Here is a 12,141-nt window from a genome sequence, read left to right as displayed (position 1 = left end):
CCACCTTCAACTACAGGCCTGCGGGGTTCATTTATTTCTTTGGCCTTTGAAACAACACAGAGCAAGTGACAACCTAGCAGAGCATCCTCCCGGGGGGAGCAGCGGGCAGAGCTTCAGGCTCCGGGCACTGGGCACTAACCTACTTAAGTGTTATCAGTTAGAACACAAATTGTGATCCTAATTTAAACACGATTGCCTGCAGTTGGGTTGGTAAATAGCCCAACAGGTGCCCCAATGGGGTTACTCTGAGCAAGATGAAGAACCACAAAAACAAAAACAAAACCAAAACGAAAAACCCCACAGAATTGCAATAAAAACTTGAATTTTGCTTTAAACTTAATCATTGGTAGCATTCTTGTTCTCTTAACAGTCACATCGGATCTCAAATTAAAATTATATCAAGACATTGTTTGATTCACTCTCCATTTCCATCAGACACAGAAATCACCAGTTCTGCCCAACCCCTGGTTCCTTGCGACTGCTGCCTTGCGAGCTCCGGGCCCCACTCTAGCGGCCACAGGACGCAGTGGAGCGGCAGAAGCGCGTTCGGCTTCCCGGGCGCAAGGCTCGGGCACGGCAGCGAGCGTGCCCCTTGCAAGCTGCTGATCGAGCGGCCCAGGGCGCTGGCGGCTCTCGCTCCTTCCCGACGCTCGCAAGCCAGCAGCCGCCGCCGGGAACACGGCCGCCCCGTGCCTGGCGCGCTCCAACTCCTGCTCGCCTCCGGTGACCCGGGACAAACTTCTGGCTGGGGCGCGGTCGCGGTCCCTGAGGCCAGCGTGGGAAACCCGAGGCGCTGCCGGGGCGAGCTAGGGTCCAGGGTGGCGCCCCGGGCGGTTGCTCCTGCCCGCTGGGTCGCGCCCGCATCTTGGCGGTGGCCGCCCCACGGAGCCCGCAGGCGCCGCGCAGGCCGAGCTGGCCCCGGGCCGGGGACACGGGCGCTCGCGCCCTCTAGCGGGCCGCGGCGGCTCCGGCCCGGCCGTGACGTGGGCTCCTTCCAGCCGGCCTGCGGGGCACCGCCAGTCAGTCGCGGAGCAGGAGCCCCGCGCGCAGCCGGCGTGGGCTCGGCCTTCGGCGCGCCGCCGCCCGAGGTGGCTGGGTCTGCGGGAGCAGAGGAGGCGGGCTGCAAGCGCGCGATCGCGGCCACGGCCACGGCCACGGCGCCGCGGGCGGCTCGGTCCCGAGCAGGGGCAGCGCTTCGGCGGGCGCAGCGCCGGATCCCAGCGAGGATTTGGGCTCGGCGGACGCGCCCTCCGCTCCCTCTCCCAGCGGCGCCAGACTCCAAGCGGGGGCCAGAGGGAGGGCAGGAGGACCCAGAACACGGTCCCCAGGCCCCGGAACCGCGGGACTTCGGACTTGTGCAACTGTTGCCACTTTGGGATCGGGTGTTTCGCTGCTGGAGCGACTACCCTGGCAGCCTGCGGTGTAGGCTCGCGTCCCCCTCGGCTTCCCGCGTCTAGCGGCCGCCGCCGCTCCGAGGCGGCCCGGCGCGCACTCAGCACCATGAGGACACTTGGGACTTGCCTGGTGACTTTGGCTGGACTTTTGCTAACTGCGGCCGGGGAGACGTTTTCAGGTAAGCCGGCCGCCCCTGCCGTTGCCAGGGTGCATGGGACGTAAGCGTTCCCCGGGTGGGAGAGTCCGAGGCGAGCTTCGGGGCCGGGTTGGGGCGCGCAGGACCCGGCATCGCTTAGCGGGTGAGCCGGGCTGGCCGATGGCCGGAGGCAAAGCAGCCGCCGCCGAGCCCCGAAGACCCGTGCAGCGCACGCTGCAGCCCGCAGGACAAGCCAGGAGCCCGGACCCCCATCTCGGCCCCTGTCACCTCAGGGCCTGGACTTGTGCTCCGGGCTCCGAGTCCCTGGGCCGCCCGGGCAGGAGCGGCAGAAAACTTTGCCTGAAGTTCCCAGCTGCAGCCGCCGGGAGTAGGCGCTGCGCGGGCCTCTCGACCCCGGTGGCGGCGGGCATGGGCTTCGGGTGCTTGGCTGCGCCCGCGGCGATCTCCGGAACCCGTGGTATAGCGGGCGTTCTCCCGAAGCCTGACCTCCCTGCTGCCCCCTGCCCGGCTCGGTGGGCGACCTCCGCGGGTCCCCGCGGTTGCGCGGCTACGCTGTGACAGCGGTTCCCTATCTGCGCCGCGGGAGGTCTCCGCGACCCTAGAGGAATCTGTAGCTCCCCTAGCCCTGGCCACTGTGGCTGGGCGCCCGGAACCCAGCCTCGGCCTCCCTACTGGAGGGCTGCCGCGGCCTTGGCAACTTGCTAACCCCGCCGGGCTGCGGGGGGGGGGGGGGGGTCTCAGCTGAACCGAGGGGACAGGCTGTGTGCACCAAGCCAGCCTGAGGCTGCGCACAGCCAGGCGTTGCGAGCCCTGAGGAGCTCTTGGTGGAAATGGAGGGTCTTTGAGAGGAGTCAGGGGTCAGGCGCGAGACCGAAGCTGGCACCCAGTCCCAGGGCTTACTTCTAGGATCTTCTGTCCCAAGAGGACACACGTGGATGCTTGGCAAACGCTGACAACACGCGCACGCTTTGTCGTGTTCGTTAGTTTCGTGAATGTCCACACACAATGGTGTCAGTGGTGATTTGCATTTTTATTTTAATAAAAAGGCTGCATTTGACCTGAACAGGAGTTACAAAATGGGGTTCTATGTTTTTTTTTTCGGGGAGGGGGTGGCTGAGTAAATTGGGCTTATTTTTTTTTTTTTTTTTTTTTTTTTTTTTTTTTGCGAAGGGAACTTTCATTAAAGTAAGATTACGTTTACAAATGTGAAAGCCACATAGACCTCTGGTCAGTGAAAGCATCAGGTTTGACTTTCTGAGCATCCTGAGACGTTGGTGTTTTGTAATCATAGGGCACAGGCTATACGAGCTGGGTACTGAGACCCTTGACAACAGTTGGTGGCAGAGATGAAGGGAGCGGATGCTTAGCAGTGCTGTGTGCATTGCTGAAACCACTGACTGTTAATAGAGAATGTTGTTGCCCCTACCTCAGTATCTCCTTAACAATGTGAAAACTGCACGTGTGTTAATGCAGGCACACAAGCGGATACAGATTTTGGTTGTGTTATTAGCGAATGCGCTCATTTGGAAGCCTTGTAACTCGTTGGTATTAAAAGCTAAGTTTGAAGACGTTGGTGATGTTTTCTCTTTACTAATATGCCTGTCTCTCTTAGATGGGGGTCTGTTTACATTTAAGCTGTGTCAAATATCATTGTGATGGAGATTTAAACTGTGTGTAAGGTGGACAAAAGTATTTATATGGCTCAGTGGTACTCTTAAAGATAGAGTAATCAACCCTTCAAACCAAGCTTTTGCTAACGTTTATCCCGGTCTTCCTTTTGGGGAAAAAAAATTACATTTCTATTTGTGGACATATACTGACTGGAGGCGCCTTCTCTTTCTTCTTTGGGAAGCTAGAGTTATCTTTTTATGCTAGTGGGGAGAAGGGAAAGAAGGCTGTATACAAATGATTGTTTAGAAACATTGAAAACTTACAACTTTGAAGTTGGCAAGGTGTTCCTGTTTGCGCCCCCCCCCCCCCACTTTGGCTTTTGGAAAACACAGAGGCCAGGAGCAGACTGCCCTGGGAAAGGAATGGCTGTTGAGTTTATTTTGTGTGTGTTGAGAAGATTGTTTTTGCTACTGTGACACTGGCATTTCCTTCTTCCTACAGCTCTGAGGTAGCTGGCTGCCTTTCACCTGGTTTGGGAATACAATGAAACATTGGTAGAGCTAGATTGTAAGCTCCTTGAGGATAAAGTGAGCCCTCCCCCTTCTCACAAAAGACTTAACTTGAAGCCTTGGACATGACAACACGCTTACTTAATGAGTTACCAGTGTGGCTCACTGCCTTTAGCAAGCTTTGAAATTGTGTATGAAGCTACTGTCATGAAAAGGATGGAGAGCGTGATTCCAGAAAGGCAGGCTTTGATTGTAGCTCAGTGGCTGAGGTCTGGACCTGGATGGTCAAAGCTCGGGGTTCCATCCCCAGCCCCTGCCCTCCTGGGCTTGCATTTTCCTCTTGGTGTCCATCTCAGGGACCAAACCATCAAGTTTACGCATTCATTTTTTTTGTCCTGCTTCTTCAGCATCGCTCCCCTTTCTCTTTAGAATGCGTTTGGAGTTTAAGGCTCATTATCAGTCATTTATAGACTCTAGAAGTGGGCTAGGCTGCTTGTTCTTCCTTTTTATTCCAGACGTCAGAAATTGATTCAGCAGAAGGTAAAAGAATTAAGCTTTTGGTCCATGCAGATTTTATAATCCATGCATATTTCACTTGGAAAGTATTTTCCATCTTTACCCTTGTAAACTGTTAGGCAAAATAGCAAAGTTAGCTGTCTGTCTTTAGGCTTAGATTATTAGAAAAATATCTTCTGTAAAAAGACACTGATAAAAGCACGAGGAGAGGTAAATAGCATTGCTTAAGCAACCCTCTTCCATGGTGAGGAGCCAAGGAGTCGGCGAGCCATTCCTCTTTAACCCCATTTAAAAAAGCCAACTTGTCTTAAGTGTTGGCAGTGAAGTGCTTAATTCTACACAGGAGGGAGACTGATGTGTGATTCTTGGAAAACTCTGGCTTGCAGAAACAGAGCAGGATTGGCTCTCCATTCGACTCTGGTTTTGGGGATATATTAAGCCAGCAAAACTTTGTTAACGTGGGGCCCCCGACATAAGTTTAGTTTTGAATCTTTCAAGGATGCTAGTGAGGAAACTGTGGAAAGCTGACTAAAGTCTGTGCTGGGTTTGATAGCCTTGGGATGCCTACCGTTCCTTTATCAGTGTGGGTAATGTTACTCTGGTTACGAAAGGTGTTAGCACCATGGAAGCTATGTGGAGGGGGCACTTGAACTCTTGGTTCAGCTTTTGCAACTCCTGTGTGAGTATAAAGCAATTTCACAGTGCAGCCTTGCAGAGGACTGCTTACCCAGAGGCAGTGAGTGGATCTGTTTAGCAGGTTGATATGTTTTGTCCTTTTTAGATAACCTCTGTCATGACATTTTACATTTTGGGGCTGTATTCATGGGGTAATTGATAGGAAGAAATACTTCAAGTTTCAATCAGTGAGATGGAAAGGAGTATGTCAGGAAATGACTACAGCGTTATATTCTTGGTGTTGGGTGTTTGTGAAGAATTGCTTGAGCATAATAAATCGTCCTGTTGTGGGAAATTACAGGTTTTAGTCTATGTTGTATAGGGTTATTTTATGGGTTTTCAGATAAGAAACTCCTGGCATAGGGTGCAGGATGGATGCTTGGATACATAACTGGAATATTTCTAAATGTTTTTTTTCCTTAAGGAACTGGTGATTTTAATTATGTCTTCAGATGATATGAGCCATATATGAATGAATCATAGTCTTTAGATTTGGGAGAAGTTGGTTTTCCAATATCAATATATCCAGGAAAATTGTCTCCTAAAATCCATGGATATATTTAAGTCTCTCACAGACTGCAGTGAATTTTTCTGTGTTATTAGGGTGTCTGTATCCACTCTGTGGAGCAGCTGTGTTTTATATTAATATTGTTTATTTTGAGATTTTTGTTTTAGATTTCATTGCATTTCCTAAGATGCTATATTATTTAAATACTTGGAAGTATACACTTTTCCATTTCAGTAGGATGAGCAGGCATTTTAACTGAGTTAAATGTACTTTCACTTTTATAGTGATTATTTTTATGGGTGTGTGTCTGTTTACATATGCGCATGTCTGCCCATGTGTCTGCTGATACCCAAGGAGTCCAGAAGGGGGTATGAGATCTTCTGGGAGCTGGAGGTACAGATGGTTATAAACCATTGCACATAGGTGCTGAGAACCAAGCTCAGGTCCTTTCTGGAGTAGCAGGTGCTCTTAACTTTGAGCCATCTTTCTAGCCCCATGAGTTAAATACTTTTTATTTCTTAAGAACTTTCTAAATGTAAGACATTCTTGGGTGACATTTACAGCATAGTTTTCATTCATTCTAAGATTCCTACTTTTGAAAGCCAACCTTTCCCCCAATTTCCTCAGTTTTGTGTCTTTCTGTGTTCCTATCTCTGTGAATACATTGCAGGACTGCTAATAGGCTTATCTCATAAGCCAGGGAAGGTTTAATTATGGCCTCCTTTTCACATCACTAATGAAACATTTTTAAAAGATCCAAAATGCCGTGAGCCTTCTCTTGTAAGAGGACATAGCTTCTCTGGTACTGTAGACATTTTAGGTTTAGTCATCAGAAAGCCAGAATTCACCCTATAACTTTCACCAAAAGGGGAAAAAAAACACCAGAGAAAAATAAGTAGGGCTGTCTGTGTTGGGTGGGGAGAAGGAAGGATGTAGTCACCAAGTTTCCTGCCCCACAAAGTACCCCATTTCCCTTTGGTGGGGCAGCTGGCAAGTCCAGGGTATAATTAAGGGTCTGGGAGTGTGAGGGAGAAGAATAAAAACAGAAAGCAGGAGGAGGGGGGAAGTATTTAGTAAGATGGCAGGCCCTGGAGAGGAACTGCGGGTAGGTCCGTGGCTGTTAAGGAGGGATCTAAGAGAAGTGGGTTCCTAAGACAGAAGAGATGTCACTCTTGATGGCAAATGTCACTTCTGTGCAGGCAGCCCTGTGCCCTCCTCCTGCCTTTCCGTGGCTCTGGGATAGGCGTCTCCAAACTCAGTGTGGGCAGGGCCACCTGGACCCATCATTTCAGCCCAGCCATGTGGTTCGGATGGCTCTTGCCATACAGCAGGCGCCCTCAGGGCATCTCCAAGTTATCTTGTCTTGTGACCACAGTTTGAGACAACTTGTTTTGATACCGGGCATCCTAAAGTGTGGTTCATGGGCCAGCAGCAGCAGCAGCAGCAGCAGCAGCATTTGGGAGCATGGGTAACTTTCAGGTTCTCAGCTCTCTAGCCAGAAAACCCCAGGGGCAGAGGCCAGCATTCTGTTAGAACCAGCACTCTAGGGGATGCCCGTGGGCCTGGGGATCTAAGAGACAGGACTGTAAAATAAGCCAGATGATCAGTCAGACTCCCTGACTGCAGCTGAAAGAAAACTGGAGCTAGAGATACAATGAGCATGACTTCTTTCTCGTCTGCCCGCTGCATTTGCTTCACAGACAGACAGATGTGGGGTGGGACACTTCAGATAGCAGGCTGACTCCTAGCCTGCTGCAGGGCTGAAACACAAAAGGGGTCGAAGAAGACATGGCTCAGATGAGTCCTACGTTTTTATTTAATGCAAAGTTTGAATTAAATTGCACTGTCATGTCCGGCCATTAGAACCTTCTCCAGGTTGGAAGTGTTAGAAGATACTAATATTTGTTGGATTCTTGTAGGAAGCAGCCACCCCAATGTGCCTATTAAAACAGTACCCTTCATTCACGTAAATGTTCACTGTCCACCTGCTGCTTCCATGGCCCCTGATGGCGTCAGGTCAGGGAGAGAAGCTGCGACACTTGAAAAAGCTGTCCAACTTCTTAGACTTCCCACCAAATCCACCAGAAATTAAAGAGGCAGGGCCTTCTCTGAGGGCAACCTGGAGACTCACTGTGTGACGGTGGGGACTTTAGTGCCGAACTGTGAACCTTGGATTTTGGAAATAAACTTAGCTTCCAAATAGAAAATAAAGGGTTCTTGTTTTCTGTTTGAAGTGTAGCCGAGCGTATCTGAAATCAGAGCCTAGCTTTCTGTTGGCACCACAGAAGGTCACCGCATCTCTGGCAATCAAGGGAAAGGAAACGGACCTCTGTGCTGCCTTACACACTGGCTTGAACGGTTCAGTGGATGTTTTCTAGGAAGCAGAGGGCTTGTCAGGATCTAGCCTGCCTCCTGCTTGCTGCCTCTTCTATTGCCCTGACCTACCACTAATCACTAGTTCTTGCTGTGTCCTCAAACCCACCTGCCTGAGCCGGGAAAGGCACCCTGGACTCATTAATCTACAGCTGAAGAAAGAGACAGTGGCTAGCAGATCTCCACCTGCTTAATAGGTTATCTTCTAACTCCCCATTATGAAATTAAAATCTTCTGTGCAAGCTGATGCTCCTTCAGTGGCGCTTGTCCTTGGTGTGACTCAGCGCTGACCCAAAGACAGCGATCACACCCTGTTCTTCACCACTTGCCTTGGTGCTGATCTGATGTGCTGACTTCCCTCTAGAGGGAGGGGGGATGTGGGACTGAGCAGTAGTGGTTACTTGCAAACCAAATCAGAGTTCTTGCTAACCTTTGGAGCAGCCCAGCAAAACCCATGCTGTGCAGTCCCCCGAGCAGATGTGTGGCACAGTTGCTCCATGGACAGCCGTCCTTCCACGAGCAGGAGCTTATCTATGTATGGCATTGTGGGTTTAGGTTTGAAAGGTAGGAAGTCAGTAGAACTTGCTTGGAAATCCAATCTAGCCATTGTCCTGTTCACCACTCAGAGCTAACAAGTCCTTTCTGACTTTTTAATAGAAGCTCAAGCAAGGGGAGGTAGACGGACAGGAGGACACGGCTGCGGCTTCCTGCAGAACTGGGAATCAGAGCAGGGGACGTGGGCTCACAGCCAGGGTGAACGTTGATTTCAGGACATCAGGAGCTAACGAATGAGGGCAGAGGAGCCAGAGTCCTGCTTGAGCAGAAGGCCCCAGAACCTTCCTCAGGTGAACAGGCCATTGCTTTATAATGATGATGAGAGAATGCCACAGCCTACACAAAAGCAAAATATTCACCTTTTATGAGCTTTAAGGCAGAAGAGCCGATAGATGCGTGAACAGTTTTAAATCACTCGTTCAATATGCGAAAACAAATTATTTCACAAACAACCAAAAAGATGTTTCAGCCTGGCTTCCTGTGGCCATCCAAGGCCTCATGCATTGCCTGGCTTCCGTCTTCAGAATCTCGGTGGCATCGTGGCTGGGCTTTCATGGGATCAGAAGGAACCTGGGCCACTCTTAGTGTGAAGGGATCCTCTTCGTCTCTCTTCTCTTGTAACAGTTGCATGCCTGGAAAGCACGCACTATGTCCTGACTAGATATACAGTTATAACATGGTTTAAAGCATTCCTTTAAAATAATTGCTGCCAGTGCAGAAGGTCACATGACTGAGCTGTGTTTAACATGTAGTAGTTGTTCAGTAAATGTGGACTGGAGTTCCCTGGAGAGGAGAAAGCTAAATCATTTCTGCTTACCACTTCCCTTTTCCCTGTCAAGTTTGATATTTTTAAACCTTTGGAATAGCCTTAATAAAAGGACCAGGCATGGGTTTACTGGTGCCACTATCTGTTGATGAGCGTCAAAAGACTCTGGTCACTAAATACAAAAGTAAAAAAGTGCCACCTTTTGGTTACTAAATATGCAAAAGTCAGTCTGTCATTTTATCACATATAAAAATTTATTTTAAAAAATAATTTCAAAAAAAGTAGAGTGTTGGAATAATACTGATAACAAAAACCCTCCAGGAATTTATCATACAGGAGATTTTATGGTGATCCTTTTTTCCAGGGCGATTTGGCTTAGTTGGTGCTATATAAAAAAGAGCTCTAGGGATGGGCTGGCAGGGTGCTTCAGTCAGGAAATAGTTTGCCTCATAGCCCAAGGGCCTGAATTTGATCCCCAGCACTCACAGGAAATGGTGGGCTTAGCAGTGCTGTTGTACCCCAGTGCTGGGGAGAGCAAGACAGGAAGATCCCCAGGGCTCACTGGTTATCTGGTCTAGACCAGTTGGTGAGCTCCAGGCCCACAGGAGAACTTTTCTCAAAGGAGGCATTCCCAAGAACACTGGAAGGGCTGGCACCTGCAGACAGACATGCACGTTCAGATTTGTGAACAAGAAGAAACTGGCATCTCCAGTGAGAAGTTGCCATGATGGGGAGAGTGTGCACTGTCTCTTCTGTCTTTCCTTTCAGTCCTGGGACTTTCCTAGTTTGCTTTCTGTTGCTGTGGTGAACGCTGTGGCCAAAAGCAACTTGGAGAGGAAAAGAATCATTTGGCCGAAGGTCACCGTCAATCATGCAGGGGAGCGGGGCAGGAACCCGAGACAGGAACTGAATCAGAGGCCTTGGAGGAGCACTGGCTTGCTAAGCTCTGGTTTTTTATGTGGCCCAGTTCCCATGACATCACTCACAGTGGCTGGTCTGGGCCCTCCTACATCAATTGGCAATTAAAAAAAAATATTTCATGAACACGGATACAGGCTTATTCTTCACATGAGGCCAGATTAGCCATCACACAGATGAACTTAATTTTACTTCTGTAGAGCTGTGACTGAATCATGACATTTATACCCTAACCCCCTGCCTATAGTGTCCTGTCCTCTCAGGTGATAAACCGTCACAAAGAGAGGCAACATAGACAGTAATACCAAAGCTGTATTTTCTACTTCTTTTACTGTGAAAGTGTGCCCAGGACTGTAAAGTGTATTCCCACATGGACCCTGGCATTCCTGGGTATGTTCTGGGTCTACCGTAAGGCCTGAAGGTGTGACACCTGCAGGCATCCATCACAATGGTAACAGACAGGTTATCAAGGTTATAAGACATTTACCTAATTAAAGTTTGAGGCCACACATGAACTTTCAGCTTTCTGGAAAGCCTGTTCATTTTCCAGCTGAAGTTGAGGAAGATGGACAGCCATGGAGAAGGGAGATTCATCAGCGTCCATCTGTCTGTATTTTTCTTGGCCTTTAGCTATGAGGCAGGGCGCCTCTGGAAGAAAAGTTGGGGAGGGGATATGGCTGCCTAGGACAGGAAGTGGTTGTGGTTACAGGGATGGCATTTCCCATGGTGCTAAGGTCAGGACCAAAGCTCCTGACCGTAACTCTTTCTGCCAGCCACCTGAGCCCCGCTGCCATGCTAGGCCCCCCAAACAACACACAGAGTCTTATGTTAGTTACAGTGCTGCTGGCCAATGACTAGGATTTCTCATTTGCTACCTCTGCCCTAAGTATCAACCATAACCATTAATGTACATATTTTATAAAGACTTATCTTACAGAGGACGCCAGCAGCAAGTGTCCTCTCTTCACAGGGATCACATGGCGACTTTCTCCCTGTCCTACATTTCCCAGAATCCTCCTCCTCTCCTAGTCCTGCCTAACTTGCTTCCCTATTGGCCAACAGTGCTTTATTTATCAACCAATAAGATAAATATATACACAGAGGACTTCCCCCATCACCTGACCCCATATCAAGTGGAATTATCCCTTTGTCCAGTTAGTTATCTGTCCAAACTTTTTTACATTTATTTACTTGCTTATTTTTTTTTTTTTACTTACTTTATTTATTGTGTTTGTGTATATGTGGACAGGCACACTAGCTCCCACAGTGCATGTGTCTGACAACTTGTGGAGCTAGTTCTCTCCCACCGTGTGGGTCTTGGATATTGAACTCAGGTCATCAGAACTGGTAGCAGGCACATTTACCCACAGTTCCCACCTCTGGACAACCAGGGGACCTTGGGAAGTCTCTTCTGGAATGTCCCTACAACTATGCAGCTGTGTTAGGGAACCTGTTGGGGGATTGTGGCTGTGTGTGTGATGGTCAAGATGGAGGCATTGGCCTTGAACATCTTCCATGTATCTGGTGGGTTTATTAAGCACATTTCCTATTTCTATTGGTCAAAAAGGCTTAATTTTGCTTGTTGTTATTAGGGCTCAAGTTAATACATCTCTACCCTTTCTGAGGCTTGGGTGGCTGTGGTTCCAGGTATCTTGATATGTAAATGTGTATTGTGGTTATATATGTCTTCGTCATGTCAGTTATGTCTCAAATCCCTGAAATTAGCTTAATGGTTGCCTCAGATCAGGCACCGTGAAAAGCCAGCACTACACTACTGGGGCCACAAGGACAGAGGTGGATAGTTGCCATGGGAGATGGCAGTGAGCAGGTGCTGCTGAGTTGCCTGTGGTGACAAGCACTCAGACTCCTGGCTTGCAAAGGGCTGTTGATCTACAGAGCAGGAACACAAAGACAGGAAGAGCAGCTACCCCAGGAGATACTGAGGGACAGCAGGGACTCGAACCCATGTCCCCTATGCAGAATTAAATACAGTCTCTCTCACCAGTGTTAAAAAGCATCTAAGATTCCCTGTAGGAATTTAATATCCTAAACTCATACTCAGTCGTGTGTGTGTGTGTGTGTGTGTGTGTGTGTGTGTGTGTGTGTGTGTGTGCGCACGTGTGTACATGCATGCATGTGCCTGTGCACACATGAAGTC

General features: G+C 49.2%; 1 protein-coding gene across 4 annotated transcripts in view; it reads left to right on the top strand.

Moving 5' to 3' along the window:
* The first annotated feature begins 812 nt into the window (after positions 1–812).
* The window catches only part of Ptprm (protein tyrosine phosphatase receptor type M), a 677,957-nt gene continuing 666,628 nt past the window's right edge, over positions 813–12,141 (top strand). For all 4 annotated transcript variants that reach the window (XM_027397791.2, XM_027397790.2, XM_027397789.2 and 1 more), the window contains exon 1: positions 813–1,573. In XM_027397791.2, the coding sequence (XP_027253592.1) occupies positions 1,501–1,573 (73 nt within the window). In that variant the 5' untranslated portion in view covers positions 813–1,500. The remainder of the gene's footprint in view (positions 1,574–12,141) is intronic.

Source organism: Cricetulus griseus, chromosome 2 (genome assembly GCF_003668045.3).
Source record: "Cricetulus griseus strain 17A/GY chromosome 2, alternate assembly CriGri-PICRH-1.0, whole genome shotgun sequence".
Lineage (NCBI taxonomy): Eukaryota > Metazoa > Chordata > Mammalia > Rodentia > Cricetidae > Cricetulus > Cricetulus griseus.
This window is presented reverse-complemented; position numbering and strand designations above follow the sequence as displayed.